At 38.5% G+C, this 17,891-nt stretch overlaps 1 protein-coding gene across 5 annotated transcripts in view; it reads left to right on the top strand.

Moving 5' to 3' along the window:
* The window catches only part of phactr2 (phosphatase and actin regulator 2), a 135,670-nt gene that overhangs the window by 26,007 nt on the left and 91,772 nt on the right, over nt 1–17,891 (top strand). For 2 of the 5 annotated variants that reach the window (XM_062977816.1, XM_062977790.1), the window contains exons 1-2: nt 14,136–14,163; nt 17,396–17,485. The exons of 1 other annotated variant lie outside the window; for it this stretch is intronic. In XM_062977816.1, coding sequence (XP_062833886.1) covers nt 14,151–14,163; nt 17,396–17,485 — 103 coding nt within the window. In that variant the 5' untranslated portion in view covers nt 14,136–14,150. Of the gene's footprint in view, nt 1–13,962; nt 14,164–17,395; nt 17,486–17,891 lie in introns of those variants that run through there. 2 more of the 5 variants (XM_062977795.1, XM_062977801.1) reach the window with 2 other exon arrangements.

The following is a 17,891-nucleotide window of genomic DNA, read 5'->3' as shown; positions in this document are numbered from 1 at the left end:
CCTTCCAACTCAATAGGGGAAGCGTAATAATTGGTTTTGAGGCTGGATGGCCATCTGTCAGGGGAGTTTTTATGGTGCCCTTCTTCCTGAAAGGAGTTGGACTAGATAGCCCTTGGGGGTCCCCTCCAACTCCAGGATTCTATGAAAATATAGAATTGGTTAATATCGCCTCTCAAGAGTGCTCGGAAACTCCAGCTGGTCCAAAGAACTGCAGCCAGGTTGTTCACTGGGGCTGGCTACGGTATCCTTGAAGTGACTGGCTCAACCTTGAAGGAACTGGGGGCGGTGACGGCCGACAGGGAGCTCTGGTGTGGACTAGTCCATGAGGTCACGAAGAGTCGAAAACGACTGAACGAGTGAGACGGCGACGACGACGGCTACAGAGAGCAGACAACCCCCTGAGCAGCAGCTCCGCTGGCTGCCAGTCTGTTTCTGAACACAATTTAAAGTCCTGGTTATGACCTTTAAAGTGCTAGATGGTTCAGGTCCAGGCTATTTAGCTGACCGCATCCCCTTGTACAAACCTGCCCGGGCTCTGGGATCTTCAGAAGAGGCCCTTCTCTCAGTCCCACCTCCATCTTAAGCTGGGTAGGTGGGAACAAGAGACAGGTTTCCTTCTCAGTGGCTGCTCCTCAACTCTGGAACTCCCTGCCCTGGGATGCCAGAATAGCCCCCTCCCTGCTGTCCTTCTCGCAGCAGGCTAAAGCCTTTTTATACATTTAAAAATGAAGATGTTTAAGTCAGGGGGTGCTGTGGTTTTATATGCTTTTATGGTTTTAATTTGTGAGCCACTTTGAGTCTCCATATGGAGAGAGAAGGTGGGATATAAATAAATGTAATTATTATTATTATTATTATCAACACAACGACGTTGTATGGCGCAGCAAACAAGATATATATGCTGGATTTCGTTTCGCAAAACCACAAGTCGAACACTTCCCAAGTGTCTAGGACTGTGTGATGTATTTTCGGATGATACGTGCAGATCCCAGTAGGGTGGCCTTTTGCAGTTGGCAGATGGTGATTTTGTCAATGTCTATTGTTTCCAAATGCCGGCTGAGATCTTTTGGCACGGCACCCAGTGTGCCCATCACCACCGGGACCACCTGCACTGGTTTCTGCCAGAGTCTTTGAAGTTCAATCTTGAGGTCCTGATAGCGGCTGAGTTTTTCCTGTTGTTTTTCATCTATGCGACTGTCACCTGGGATGGCAACATCAATGATCCAAACCTTGTTCTTTTCCACAACTGTGATGTCTGGTGTGTTGTGTTCCAGAACTTTGTCAGTCTGGATTCGGAAGTCCCACAGTATCTTTGCGTGCTCATTTTCCAATACTTTTGCAGGTTTGTGATCCCACCAGTTCTTTGCTGCTGGGAGGTGGTACTTGAGGCATAAGTTCCAATGAATCATTTGGACCACATAGTTGTGCCTCTGTTTGTAGTCTGTCTGTGCGATTTTCTTACAGCAGCTGAGGATATGATCAATGGTTTCGTCGGTTTCCTTGCACAGTCTGCATTTTGGGTTATCAGCTGATTTTTCAATCTTGGCCTTAATTGCATTTGTTCTGATGGCTTGCTCCTGGGCTGCAAGGATCAGGCCTTCTGTCTCCTTCTTCAGGGTCCCATTCGTGAGCCAGAGCCAGGTCTTCTCCTTATCAGCTTTTCCTTCAATTTTGTCAAGGAACTTTCCATGCAGTGTTTTGTTGTGCCAGCTGTCAGCTCTAGTTTGTAGTGCGGTTTTCTTGTACTGGTTTTTTGTCTGCTGGGTTTTGAGGAGTTTCTGATTTTTGACTTCAATCAAAGCAGGTTCTTCACTTTGCTTGACATATTCTGCCAGGGCATGTTCTTCTTCTTTGACTGCTTGTTTTACTTGTAAGAGTCCTCTGCCCCCTGATCTTCTAGGCAGATATAGCCGGTCAACATCACTGCGAGGGTGCAGGGAATGATGAATGATCATGAGTTTTCTTGTTTTTCTGTCCAAATTGTCCAGTTCCACCTGTGTCCAATTTATAATGCCAGCAGTATATCTTATGACAGGTATGGCCCAGGTGTTTATGGCCTTGATAGTGTTGCCTCTATTGAGCTTGCTTTTGAGAATTTTTCTGACCCTTTGTGTGTATTCTTTGCTGACCACAGTTTTCACATGTTCATGCTTGATTATTAATTATTATTAATTATTATTATTATTATTATTATTATTATTATTATTTCTATTGGTTAATATATGAGAGACATTCAATTAGATAGCTGTTGTGACTTTTTAAAAAAGTTTTGTCAAAAAAAAAATTAAATCCCTAAAATAAATAGATATGTGATTATTTCTGAAAGTTAGTGGAAATGATCCCCTGTTATCTTGTGTCATTATATAGAAAATTCAAGGAGATGGCTCTCATAGTTTTTTTTTTTTTTTTAAAAAAACATTGTTTATAAAAACTTTGAAATTCTCCAAAAATCCATGGATACGTGAAGTGTTCTGAAACTTGATGGGTTAACAGTGGTAAATATGTTCTACTGTTGTAGCAAGCTTCATTGTAGCTGTAAAAATGCAGGTAAAGGGACCCCTGAAGTTTATATAATTGCCACTTACAGTAATTATGGGCAATTACTATAATGAAAAAGTAATGAAATTTCGTTACTCTCTAAGTATACTTTAGAAACACTTTACAAATGAAATGCCAGCACCCCTTAATTTTGTAATGACTTTTGAAACATTTTTTATTGATCACACATGCCTACTAGGTACATTAAAAGTAACGTTTCAAGCCTTGATTTCTGTTTCAGCATAGCTAGTGAAACAAAAAAACCTTATGTATAACAAAGGATTTATCAAAAAAAGTATAAGCTTCAAGAAGGAGTAGCTATTATATGGCCCCTGGTCTTCCCAGGCTACAATGCCCAGCATTTCTCACCATTGGCTTTCTTAGGCTAAGAATGCTGGGAGTTGCAGTCCAACATCTACAGTATGTGCCAAAAATCATAAGGAGTCTGGTGTATAATAAAATAAAAAATTATAAAATTCAATTTACAAGATTTAATTTTTTACATATATTGTAAATTTATTTCCTATATATACTGTATAGAATGATGTCAAGATATTGTAAATTAAAAACAAAAAATAAAGGATTTATTAAATATTGAAACATCTTTGTGACTTTTAGCACATTCTGTACAATATCATATGATTCCCAATCCTGGGGTACAGAATGTACTTCTCCTCACATATAATATAGGTTTTTAATCTCTGTGTAGGAATGGGGGGGGGGTGGCAGAAGGTGTTAATAAAAATACCTTTATGATTTTTCTCTAATTGTTGTGTTTTTTTATTGAACAGACCTGTGCTAGGCTTGTTTTTGAGCCAGTAAAGATCTATTGCCTAAATCTGCACATAGATTGTAGTATAAATTTGGTTCTAGTTGATTTCACTTTACTAAGTAAATGGCTGCTTAGAAACCAAATCAAGATTTCCAACATCCTTATCTACAAGAGCAGACAGTGACCTTTAATTAAGACCTTGTTCATATAAAATGAGTGATTCATAGGCTCCAACTGCTGGTGTAATTGTACCAGTTGAGTCTTTAAACTGTATTCCTCTGTGTTCCTATCTGGATTATTGTTTAACAGTTTAAAAACACTCACAAAACATCGCTGGCTTCTCCGTGAGCCTTGATGAAGTTATTCATATTTCCTCAGAAATTGAAATAATATTTAATTAATAAAAGAATGGCATCACACTGTGATGATACTAAAATGCTTTATTCAAAGTTACATTAGTTAGGATTGCATTGAAGCAAGAATGTTCATTGCGCTTACATCAATTCTAACTTGACTCTTACATTACTACACACTAAAACCCTTGTTTGGTTTTGTTAAATGCAGTCATGTAGACTTAGATGGCAACGCCATGAATTTTAGGACCTCATCACATGATGCACATCTACTTCCAGTGGGGTTCTGTGCCAGCTGCATCGGTGAAGAATAGTAACGGGGAAATCTGAACACAGATTACCCATGTTCAGATAGGAAATAATGGAGTCAGTGCAGGCACACACCAGAAAGATAAGCTTTCTGGCGTGTGATGGGCAAGCGGGCGAAGCAGGTGAAGTAGAGTGCTAGGCGAAGGATTCACCCCTCTGTCCCATGATTTGCCCTGCTATCCCCTGCATCAAGGGCCTCAATGTGATGAGGTCCTTAATGTAGCACAATTAATAAACATAGTAAAACAAGAAATAGGATGTATAAACGTTTTAATACATAGGGTGAATAAGATCAAGTGGACAGAAACTGAATGTTTTGAATCAGATAATTACAAGAATTTTACTCAGGAATGAAAGTCTAAGAAGAAATAGAGTGGTGTTAATAGTGAGGAGAGAGAGCTAGCAAAAGCAGTCAAAAGCTATAAAGCAAAATATGGTTGAAAAATACCAATAAGACTTCAGGGAAAGCCTATCAATATAACCACATTCCAGCTACAGAGGTAGAAGAAAATGAAACTGCAAAATTATATTCTGGAGTTCAGAAGGAAACTGATCACACTAAAACAAAACTTTTTGTTAATTATATTAATATTTTTAAAACAACTCAAAAAGTGAAAGCAGAAGATGGAGAAGCTCCAGTGTCTCTACAAAATAAACACCAGGAGCAGATTGTATCACAGATCATGAACTGCTAATATAAAAAGGTAGACTAAAACTAAAGAAAAACACTAAACTATCCATCATGCCAAAATAAAACCTGAAGAACATCCCTTTAGAATGTAAAGCTAATGCAAAATGTAGACCAGAAGCCAGAAAAGTCTGGACAGAAGCCATAGACATTGGATTTCATCACAATTACTTTTGGATCCATGGGGATTTGCCAGCCTCCATAGATGAAGTATGCTGCAAGCATCCTAGGATGCTTGCAAAGATCCATGTGATGAAATCAATTGTTGGGGAGGAATACAAAAATACACTATCAATGACAGATGAAACTCTACAAACATTAAGGACAAACTCGTAGCAAAAATAAGAAGTGACAAAAATAGCATCAGAATCATGAATGCAACTGTTCAGCAACTTGTGCACAGGGAGAAAGGGAATTATAGTAGGCCCTCCCTATGAAAGTGGGAAAATCGTGATTTTTAATGTATTTTTTTTACATGAGAGATCCTTCACAGTAACTCTATGGTCAATGTCTGCTAGAAGGCTGACCATGGAATCAAGCTGGAGGACCAAGAGATTGCTCGAAAGAACATATTAATTAAACCCATGATTAATCAAACCCACAAAAGTTAAACCTGCAAATATGGAGAGTCAATTGTATTAAAATAATTAATGCGGAGAAATAGAAGAGCGTAACAATAAAAATAACACAAAAGCAAGAAAACGAGATCACTTCTTCAAGATCTGTGAAATCAAAGGAAATTTTAAACCAAAAGTAGTAATGATTCCAATACCAAAAGTGGAACACATTGTATGACGAAGTATTTCCAATTTTGTTGTGAAAGCTAGACAGCGAAGAAAGCCGATAGGAATACAATTAATTCATCTGTGGATACTGTGGACTGCCAAAAAAAAAAAAAGAATAAATGTATCCAAGCACAAATCTCCTAGAAATCAAGATGACTAAACTGAGATAGGGGTACACTGATCATATCTTGAGAAGGTATGACTCACTAGAACATACAGTGACTCTTGTTAAGGTAAGAAACAGTGGGGGGGGGGAGGGGTGACTGCATAATAAATGGACTCAATCAAGGAAGCCAAAGCTCAGAGCCTGCAGGAGCTTGATCACAGGGTCTCTTACCAGCCTCTCCCTATGGACTGAAGTGAGGAATAACAGATTAAAATACAGCTACATACAGGCCTGCAGCGAGGGGGAGGGGGTTTAGGGGTTCAACCCCCCCCCCCGAAATTTTTCAGGTTATAAAAAAAACCCTGGTTTACTCATGAATTTTAACTGGTTACCAAATCCCCATGCTAAATCTATGAGACACAAAACATTAAGAGCCCCTCCAGGCACTATCTCAAGCAGATATTGACAGGTTTGTAGCGGGTGTGGGGGGTGTTAGGGGTTCAACCCCCCCCCTGAAATTTTCAACCCCCCCTCCCCCCAGAAAAGAATTTCTGGCTACGGCCCTGGCTACAGATAACATAAAACAACAATAATAAAAATGATTAACCAGTTAAAACAACAAAACATAAAATATAATAATATTCAGGTGTCTGCATATGTATGTACTAAAAAAACTACTAAAGCACCGATTTAAGATATTCAAAACAAGTTAACAGTTATAAATTGGAAAAAAAATGTTTATTTTCTTTACACCACAAAGCCCTCATTAAATATAGCTGAGGATACAACAATTGTATATTATGTTATGCTTCTTTCCATATAATGTTTGTGTCATTCCAGTAATAAAATAATGATTTAGGAAATGCCAGAAATGATCCTTTCCTTCTAGAAAGCATTATCATAACTTTCTCTTAATATTTCCTGTAGTTCTGGAGAATTGAATGAAGAATCTTAATTCCATATGAAGTTTTGTTTCAATAGGTTTTTAAGAGCCTTAATTAAAGCTGCTAGATATAATCATGTAGCTTATTTCAGGCAATGGAGAGCTGGTCCAACCCACTTTATTAGGTTTTAATTTTTTCTAATATCAAACTTGTCTAAAAATTTGCAAGAAGTGGGCAATCTCCATAAGGCATGATTTTGCTAGAAATGGACAAGCTCTCTTACAACCTCTTCACACGACCCCTGGGGCTGTGCCATTTTGCTGCCAGTTGCCGGTGAAAGGGAAGATGCACAGGGCACCTTGTGGCTCCCTGCATGCCCTCTCTCCTTTCCCCATCATATGGTGGGAATGGGACAAGGCACATTGGCACCCTGTCCCCTTTCCCATCAGATGAGCAAAAGGACAGCAACGTGCCTTGCACCATCGCCCTTTCCCCATCATAGAATCATAGAATAATAGAGTTGGAAGAGACCTCATGGGCCATCCAGTCCAACCCCCTGCCAAGAAGCAGGAAATCGCATTCAAAGCACCCTGACAAATGGCCATCCAGCCTCTGCTTAAAAGCCTCCAAAGAAGGAGTCTCCACCACACTACGCAGCATAGAGTTCCAGTGCCGAACAGCTCTCACAATGAGGAACTTCTTCCTGATGTTCAGGTGGAATCTCCTTTTCTGTAGTTTAAAGCCATTATTCCGCGTCCTAGTCTCCAGAGCAGCAGAAAACAAGCTTGCTCCCTCCTCCCTATGACTTCCCCATACATATTGATACATGACTATCATGTCTCCTCTTGGCCTTCTCTTCTGCAGGATAAACATGCCCAGCTCTTTAAGCTGCTCCTCATAGGGCTTGTTCTCCATACCCTTGATTATTTTAGTTGCCTTCCTCTGGAAACATTCCAGCTTGTCAACATGTCCCTTCTATTGCCCAGAATTGGACCCAGTATTCCAGGTGTGGTCTGACCAAGGCAGAATAGAAGGGTATCATGACTTCCCTGGATCTAGACACTATACTCCTATTTATGCAAACCAAAATCCCATTGGCTTTTTTTAGTTGCTGCATAACATTGTTGGCTCATGTTTAACTTGTTGTCCACAAGGACTCCAAGGTCCTTTTCACACGTACTGCTGTTGAGCCAGGCATCCCCCATTCTGTATCTATGCATTTCATTTCTTCAGCCTAAGTGGGGTATCTTGCATTTGTCCCTGTTGAACTTTATTTGGTTAGTTTCAGCCCATCTCTCTAGATCGACAGGGCCTGCTGAGCAACATCAGACAATGTTACCTTGGACCCCACCACATTCTTCCGAAGTGGAGGGGAAGCCTTGCAAGACCCAAAAAACAATTTCCTTTCTGTCGTGGAGGAGGAAGCGTATTATAACACTTCCCCTCCACTTCGAGAGGAATGTTGGTGGGGCGAAGGCAGCATTGTCTGATGAAGCTTGTCAGGTCTCACCAGCAACTGGAAAAATGGGGCCAACCCCCCCCCCCCCCCCCCCCCGTGTGAAAAAGTCCTTAGGTTTGTTTAGTTTTAAGTATTAAATGATATCTGAAAAATATATTCTGAGAATAATTTAGAATTTTTCCAAATCAGTCTGAGAGCTTGACTGGGGTGACAGAGGACTCCATCCCACTTTGAACCGTCATCCAGTCCTCAAAGATATCATCTGAGGGCTGCTGCCATCGGTGGAAACCACATCTCCCATAGTCCCACAGAATTTTAATCTGGTGAATTATTAGCTAGCACATCAGACTGATGGAGAGGAAGTGAAGGAAAGGGGAGAAGTCTGTTGGGATCTTGCCATCACATACTAAGGTTGTTCATTTTGTTTATCCAACTCTGAAAAATGAAGAAGATATGTGTCAACAGGAAGTGTTCCTTTCTTTCTTTTTTTGTATAAATCTTTAAAAAGTATGAAAATCTGGGGAAAATTATTATTGACCTTTTTTTCCTGGCTGGATTAAAACAACATTAGCAGTACCTATAAGGAAGGAATACACGTATAACATGGATTTTATGGAAATTGAGTGTAAATGTTATATTTTTTTCTGTTTAATTCCCCCCTTTATTTTGACACCTTCACACTGTCTACAGGAGAAAGCTGGGGTCTAAACAAATCAGTAAAATATGTAATACTGGCATGATATTTTTGGATTCCTTATTCCACCTTTTCTTCAAAAGCTTGAAATAATTGTTCAACATTTTTAGTTTTCTTAGCATCGTGAGGAGCGTTTCCCTCCTAAAATGTTTAATTTAGCCCCTTTCAGATATGTGTTCCTGCTGAAAATCATCATTATCTTGAGTATAAATTAGAGAAGTTGTACTGCTTCCCTTCTTTGGTGCCTTAATATAAACTTGAGTGTTATAGTGCTAATTACAGCATCTTCAACTGCCCGCCAAACAAGTACTAATGTGCAAGTGCTAATGTGATGCTATTGTGAAGCACAAAAAAGATTCAGTGGATTTTTAAAAACAAGCTTGATTACTACCCTAGGAACATGTCATCCATACAGCATCAACTTTTGTTCCCTAGCAGGAATAGGCCTCCTGTGGCATACGTACTATGAATGGGTGACCAAGCGGGTCTAAAAAGAACACATAATAAGCTGGATGCATTTGTATATTCTAGGTAGGAGGGGAAAACACTTCGAACTCTTCCATAATGTATATGGCTGTGCCACATTTTGCATCATTGTCAAAGGCTTCACACAATAATAGTACCTGAATTGCAGCTTGCTGTTGAGTTAATCACAATGTTGAAATACGTAACTGAAGCAGAAGTATCGCACTGCCTAACCGTATGTTACCCTTTAATGGCATGAAGAAACAATGGCATGCAGATATGAGTCAGAGGCCTTGATGGCAGCTATTGCATTGTCAACACTTCTTCATGCAGCAAATTAGTCTTTCCCCCTGGTCTCACCTGTTCCTACTGTATTGTGGGCTTTATTAAAGTTGAAGCCCTTGGCGATGTCAATTATAACCTTTCTGTTCTGTACTTTTACATGCCTGCTTGTCCAGTGTTTTCAGAAGCGAACATTTGTACACATCGTCTTGTTTCCTGTGCACACTGTTCTAAACTCAGGGTCTAAGAGGGTTTTTTTGTGGTAGGAAAGGAAAACAACATGTTTAAAAACCAATTAAAACAGTTCCAAACAAAAATCCCTAAAGTACACTGAAGAATCATGAAGAGACCTGTCCTAATTCTGATTTTACACTTCCATATTTATGAAATCATTCCAAATAGGGCTTTTCTCCTCGTGCTTCAACATTCCTGATTCTTGTTATTTTTTTAAAGACCCAACAAAAACAAATGATATAGCTTGCTGGCCCATCATTTCCGTGTGGCCCTGTCTCCCAATTAAGGACAGTCTTGCTGATGTGTTTATGTTTATGTTAATGAAACAATGTGTTTACAAACACAAGGAGTAAGATATAGATTTAGCTATTGGCCATGAGATGGCAGAAGGTGATGTCCTTATCTCTTTCCCACAGCAGCCCTTCTGACTCTTGGAAAATGCTACAGGGAGGGACAGTGACAATAGATAAAGACCTCTCAACATCAGATGTAATAAACCTCCACACTGTGAGCAAACGGAAGAAATGGTCATCTGTCCTGTGACACCAGTTAAATAATATTCTCTCCATAGACATGTTAAAAAAAGAATATGGACAGAGTTGTTGTATGTTTTTCGGGCTGCATGGCCATGTTCCAGAAGTATTCTCTCCTGACGTTTCACCCCCATCTATGGCAGGCATCCATGAGGATGGCTGCCATAGATGGGGGCAAAACCTCAGGAGAGAATATTTCTTGAACATGGCCATACAGCCCAAAAACACACACAACAACCTTGTGATTCCGGCCATGAAAGCCTTCGACAACACATGAATATGGACAGCAGATGCCACATTTTTGACTCTGAAAAAAATGCATTACATAATAGCACTAGTTTCTCCAGCTTTTATATACCTCCTATGAAAGTGGTCACACTAATGTTGATGTTACTTGTTTTGGAAGCATTATATTGGACTTACAGAATTCATTTGACAGCTTTTTCATCATCAAGGCACAATCTATATTGAAATCATGCTCATCTTATTTCTGCTTATCTAGTTCCTTAACTTATGTGCTGCCTGAGCCAGTGTTTGGCAGAATTTAATTGGCACCCTTTACCTTACACAACCTCCCTTTGTTTAACCCATAATGTCCCTCCCTGTCTGAACCAGATATGGCAATATGGTGTGTGTGTTTCTGTGTGCACAAGTGTGAATTCCCATACTATGCATTTACATGGGAGTAATCTCAACTGAAGAAAATTGCAGCATGGCAAAGTAACTTGAGAGTTTGACTTGGGGCCCTTCCAGACACATCCTATATCTCAGGAACTGATCCTAGGATTTCTGTTTATCCCAGATTATCTGGCAGTGCGGACTCATAGAATCATAGAATCATAGATTAGAAGGCACACTATAACAAAAAACAACAACAAGGGATTGCTTTAAATATATATATATATTCCTAGAAAGAAAATATTGTTGAAAACAGAGGTCTTCTATCCAGTAAATGCTCCTAACCAGGCTTAACATCCAACCAGTTCAATTTATCTTATAATAGAACTGAATAAACTGTGTCATTTTAGATTGATAAAATATTTTGTGCCACAAATAGGGAGATACGGGATGGGGGTCTTCCTATTCTACAGCCTTTATATTTCTTGGTCTTACATTAACCAGTGGACTTGAAAGCACATTAAGTTCTGATATAGATCAAGGAAAAGCATTTTGCAATGTGCGAAATTCTCTCCAAATTAATTAAACTTAGTTGAACCTGACTGGCATTTTTAAGGGCCCATCTACACGAGCCACAAATAGCAACACTGATCAGAGAGAATTTCACACATTGCAAAATGCTTTTTCTTGATCTTTATCAGAACTTACAGGAATAGCCTTAACCATGCTGTCATGCCATTATATCATCTATTCACTGATAATTTGAGAGTACTCTTGTTAATGTGCTTTCAAGTCCTTTCTAACTTATGGAAACGTATCATGCAGTTTTCTTTGTTTAGATGGAGTTTGCCTTTGCCTTCCTCTGAGACTAAAATGCTATAATTTCCTCAATGTCATCCAGTGAGGATTTGAACCCTGGTTTCCAAAGTCATAGTTCAATACTCCTATCTCTGTACCATGCTGTCTCCCTTGAGATTGTTACTGTACAATAATCATATGGCAAAGTCAGTTGCTAGTGTTGCTGTAAGAGTGTGTGCTAGTGATTAACAGATTTATTTTCCCACTCACCCATACAATTGGCTATGGAGATGGTTCAGACTGATTGTGCCAGTTTAAATATCAGAATCTGTATGGTGTAGTGGTTTGAATGTTGGATCAAGATTCAAATTCCCACTCGACTATGGAGCCCACTGGATGATCTTGAGTAAGTCATAGTCTTTCTGTCTTAGAAGAAACCACATCTGAATATTTTTCAAAAAATCTTAATAAGTTTTTCCTTACACAATTTCACAATAAGACAGAAATTACTAGAACGTTTGTTGTTGTTTATTCAATCAGTCACTCCCGACTCTTTGTGACCTCATGGGCCAGCCCGCCCCAGAGCTCCCTAGCATCAGAGCTGTAGTATCATGTACTAGAAGGTACATGATAGCAAAAACCTCAGAGGATCAGGGTCCATTTTATTTTTTCCTTAGACAATATGGCAAATGAAATATAAGATGATACTCTAAAAGTGAGGCAGGATGACCAGGCCAGACCTCTGATACATATTGATTTCTTCATATTTGGCAGTAGGCTCAATGTCTATTTTTAAGACCATTTCCTTTCTCATCCTTATAGGACAGTTTTCAGAGCTATAATTGCAACAGTAGATGCTTCAATTATAGTCCAACTTGCCAAACTCTGACAAACCGGTAAATATGGTTCCTTGCGTTAAACTCTGAGCAACAAAATTCTTCAATAGGAAAAACTGGTAGTATTGAAATAAAGAAGAAAGCCCAAAGTAGTTAATTTTGACTTCTATGCAACTGTTAAATTGGTAACTCAAAATGAAAATGATTTAGCAAAGTATACACTCAGTGTGTACTTTGCCAAATTTCTATTTCAAAATTCAGAAGGAAATGTCAGTATCAATGTACAGTACAACATTCTTGTATGTTTTCTGGGCTGTATGGCCATGTTCTAGAAGTACAGTACAGCCTTTGTATCTGCAGGACAAATACATGGAGTTCTGTATCCTCTCTAGGAATTCTCTATGGCCCCTTCCACACAGCTGAATAAAATCCCACATTATCTGCTTTGAACTGGAATATATGGCAGTGTGGACTCAGATAACACAAGTCAAAGGAGATATCGTGAGTTATTCTGCCTCGATATTCGGGATTATATAGCTGTGTGGGAGGGCCCTATGTCGTCCAGGTGATTCTGTTAGACGTTATCATTGAGTTGCCCTAGGAAGCCTAGCAAATTCCAAGTGAATATCATTCATTTCAACAGGATTAGCTGGTATCCATGGTTTTCTGATTCTTCAGTAAGTTCTTCAATAAGTTCAGGAATGTATCCTCCTCCAGTATATGCACACAATACTGTATGAGCAACAGGATAAATATTGAAGATATTAATGAAGATAGTTACTAATGAAATTAGAAGAGCAAGTCAATCACACTAAAATGGGATGTTAATTTCTCTAAAATCCCTAAAATTCACATATGAGTGTTTTGTGCAGAAAACAGGCTGTGTTTTCTGTGCTAAAATAAATAATTTTTGCACCAAAAAGCCTGTATTTGGGGACTTACTGTATACACAATTTGCATGTAGCTGTTTCATACAGAAAACTGCTTCTTATGGGCAGGGAAAAGCCCTTTTTGTGCAGAAAACAATATTTGTATGCAGAACTTTCTGCCTAGAAAAGGCTGTTTTGTTTCCTCTTTTTTGCAGAAACTAACTATTTGTGAATTTTGACAAAGTAAGACCTAAAATGTGAACAGTCTGTAAAAACTATACAGATTTTGAACACTTTCTCACAGGGTGAAGGAAATTGTTAAAATGTGTTGCTTTATTAAGGAAGAAAGTTAATGAAGAATTGTACCTCAAGTGTGTGGACTTTCCCCAAGACTTTGTTCTTCGGACGTAAAGAATGATGAAACGTTTATTCTTTAAGAGCTGTGGTTAGCACCCTGCTTGGTACCCAAGGGCATACACATTTTCAAGCATCTTTCATTGCAGCTCTGATCTTTCCAACTTTACTTTTGCTTCTTAAAAAATTATCTCCTGAAATTCTGAACCTGCTATTTTAAGAACGTTCTTACTCTCAGAATTGGGCAGTTGATCCCACCACATTAGGGTGTGGATTTCTATGTGATCACATTCTCCTCTCCTCCCCAAAGTGAAAACCTTGGGGGAATTTACGTATCTCTTTGATAGGCTTGTACAGTGTGCTGATAATGGAGCTAATGGCTGTTTGTCATCCTTTGAGATATACATTTCCCTGGCGATGTCTGCTGTAATCAGTGCATGCACTCCCTGCCAGCAAGGTCTAACTGTCAGAGACAGGCAGAGTGCACTGAGAGAGAGAAAAAAAGAGAGAGCGAGAGAGAAAGGAGTGAAGCTTTGGCTGTTTTTCCCTTCTGGCTTTGTGAAGAAAGGGGAAATGGATACCACTGGTAAGTGAAATAAATCAGATGTTCGTTTTTGGCTCAAATACAAAATGTACGTCTTCTTTCTGGGTTATCAGAATTTTGCCTTTTCTGTTGTGTACAAGATTTGGCTTCATTATTTTTTTATTATGTTTCAATGGCTACTTTTCCCCTCTTAGAGCGAGGATCAGGGATGCAAATCAATATAAGGTTAGCCATTGGTCAGAAATGACTTGAAGGCATACAACAACAGCCCCAGCATAAGGGAAGTTTAACTCCTGCTGTGTTTTGACACGATGGGGCAAAGCGAGAATAGCATTCATGTAACCATCAAACATTTTTGATTGCTAGGAAAATTTTACAATACGCTTGTGATCAACATGAGTGGGTGGGGGGGGGACTGTACATCCACCTAGTTTAAGCCGTTTGTAACTCACATTTCTTTTTGTTGTTGGAGCTTTAGAAGTTGTGACATCCTGCTAAAATAACACAAAATTTACTAGTCTAATAGAACATCTTGAATGGAAAATTGTGCAATGAGAAATGGCAATGCTGGAAAACTGGCTGTTTGCATTTTTAAAATCTGATAAAAAAAGCTTTTTTCAGTATTTTCACTATGCCTCTGAACTACTTTGGCTTTACTTCACTTTATTGAGTGGGGTGCTGTTTTCATTAACTCCTTTACCTCCTAGCTAATATCACATGGTTCAAAAATGCTAATGAGGGGCATTGTTAATATATATATATATATATATATATATATATATACACACACACACACACACACACACACACATACATATATACAGTAGAGTCTCACTTATCCAACACTCGCTTATCCAACGTTCTGGATTATCCAACGCATTTTTGTAGTCAATGTTTTCAATACATCGTGATATTTTGGGGCTTAATTCGTAAATACAGTAATTACTACATAGCATTACTGCATATTGAACTACTTTTTCTGTCAAATTTGATGTAAAACATGATGTTTTGGTGCTTAATTTGTAAAATCATAACCTAATTTGATGTTTAATAGGCTTCTCCTTAATCTCTCCTTATTATCCAACATATTCGCTTATCCAACGTTCTGCCGGCCCGTTTATGCTGGATAATTGAGACTCTACTGTATACATATGTTATGTTTGCCTATTTGAGCTGTGAAAATTTAGTACAATTATGATATAATATTTTTCTTACACCCCAATCCTGTGCATATTCATTCCAAGGTTAGGTCCTTCTGTTTTTATCAGGGAATATCTCTGAGTTCTCCCTTTAGGATTACAGGATTAAATTCCACTCTTATTGTATAGTAACAGATACACATTAAGCAAGCTGCAGTAGGGCTGTAATGAAAGTTTCATTTGTTTTTTATCAGCAGAAGCAGGAATCCTCTAATATTCTCCCATGACACAAATTTTAAACATGTGATATTACTAAGAAACCCCATTTACAGAACAAAATCCATTAGTTTTCCTCTCTGCACAGTTTTGGATTATGATACAATGCTGACTGATATTTCATGACTAAACAATATTTCTCTTCCACATCAGAATTAGCTTTTCAGAGGCTAGAAAATAATGTAGGTGTAGACTACTGATCTGATTTAGCTTTACACATCAAACCCATTAGAATAAGACAGTATCAGTGATGTACAGTAATTCTAATCCTAGACTATGTAGTGCCCTATCCAGTTATGAGAGTTTTTATAAAAATATTTTTAAAAAATAGTTATTCAAAATGTTTTTGTGGCCAACAAAAAAAAGCTAACAACAGAAAACATTTTTCTGTATAGTTTTTATTCATTTTCTCAGGAAAGCTATAAGTTCTGAATAATCCTTGCTTCATTAAGGGTCACCATTTTTTGTTAAAGGATATTGCCATCTGGATTCCTTTAATTAACTGGTATTCAATTGTCCCATGCAACTAGATGAATTGCTATTATCTTCAGAGCCCTTGGGTTGGTTATGATTATGATTTTGTTTACAAAAAGCATTCGAACCCTCAAATGTATTTTCTTTGGAAATAATATTTCAAATCTGTCACATCCCACATACTTTCGCCTTTCTACTGTGGTTTGTAGCAAGCAACACCCATCTTCACTGTCTGCTATAGAGATCTAAATACTAAATGAGATTTTGCTAAGTATGCCTATTCATTTGATCCCGTTAACTCCTCCTGTCTGTGAGAATGAACTATTTAATCACTTTGTGCCTCAGTATGTACTTTTCCTCCCAGACAATAGTCAACTGAGTATCAGAGCTCTAATTTAAGAATCTTAAGTTGCAAACAACATCTCCATTTTGGGAGGAATTTTGCCTACAAGATTTAATTTAGCTCTTAAACCAAAGACTGCTAGAACAGCAATACCTAATATCTGGGGTATTACTGGTGGCTAATTCATTCTGGTTGATCATTTTAAAATTCAAAATATAGGAGTTATAATAAATTTGTCTTAAAGCAAGCCAATAAACAGAAGGTGCTTCAGAGAGCTTTGGCTTTTAGGCAGTTTAGGAGTTCAGTCTAATAAGTAAGATGCATGCCTGCACTTGAGCAAAGCAAAAGTAATGTTGGAAATGTGTATTTTCTAATAGTAAGCTTACATAACTTTTAACTAGTGCTAATCTAAATTCACTATGTTGGCACCAAACCCAAGTTTATTCTGTGGTTTGGATAGTTAACAACAAATATTAATAATATTGGCAGGTAAAATGAGGTTTTTAAAGACATATATGGCTATAGGAAATCTTACATATAATCCATATAAACATTAATTGCAGTTGATAATGTCTTTACCTCAAAATATGGGAGTCCATGCTCTCTCCTATGTTCCTGATGTTATACAGGAACAACATTATAACATCAAGGACTGTGCAGGTATGAAAGCCAAAAATGATATCTGCTACATATGTAGAGCTTGTTTCCAGAAGGTTTCAAATTCATCCAAACAAAGTTTACAGGAATTGAAAAAAATTGCTGAGAATATACATTCTTTTGATATAAAATTGATTTATTCTACTCCTAGCCACTTAAAACTCATTTTTCAATTTATTACGGGGGATATTTGATGCCATTTGGAAACAAACTCCACATATTGAGAGAACTCATGTTGAACCATAAACACGTCAGTCTGATTCTCTGCAAAGGGATTGTTGGAAATACACACTGTACACTAAACTGCAAATCATGGCAGACATGTGGCAGCAGCTGAAGATAACATTGTGTGCCACATTCTTCCGTCTCTTCCTGTAATGTGTAGTTTCACTTGCAGGTGTGTCACTGTCCCTGTTTCACATCCTTTGCTGCTGGCAGAAGGGACAAGACAATGCACACTGTGGCAACATCACAGGTAAGGGAAGCTGCAAGTTCTGGGAGGAATGGTGATGGTTTGATCTGGGATGGGGGCATTTTCTGCAACCCTCCCTCTGTCACATTTTGAAGTCTAGTTGTAAGAACTGTGCCTGTCAGTCTTCTATGTGGCTATATGCCCCATCTGTCACATGCCAAGTTCAGTCTACCCTGACCATTATACATCTTCACACCCCACTGAGTCTTTCTATTCTTCCAAAGTCTTCCAGCAACCACATAAATAAACATGGCAAAATCTACTGGGGGGGGTGGGGTGGGGGATGACAACAACTTCATAGGTCTGCCTCACCCATTTCTGAATAATAAGCAACATAAAGAGCACTGCAATCCTCAAAATGTTCAGGCAAAACTCTGCCCTGTATTGTCACATTGTTACGCACTTTGGT

This window comes from Anolis carolinensis, chromosome 1, assembly GCF_035594765.1.
Source record: "Anolis carolinensis isolate JA03-04 chromosome 1, rAnoCar3.1.pri, whole genome shotgun sequence".
In the NCBI taxonomy this organism is placed as follows: Eukaryota; Metazoa; Chordata; class Lepidosauria; order Squamata; family Dactyloidae; genus Anolis; species Anolis carolinensis.
The sequence above is the reverse complement of the archived record's forward strand: the minus strand, read 5'-3'. Positions and strand labels throughout refer to the sequence as shown.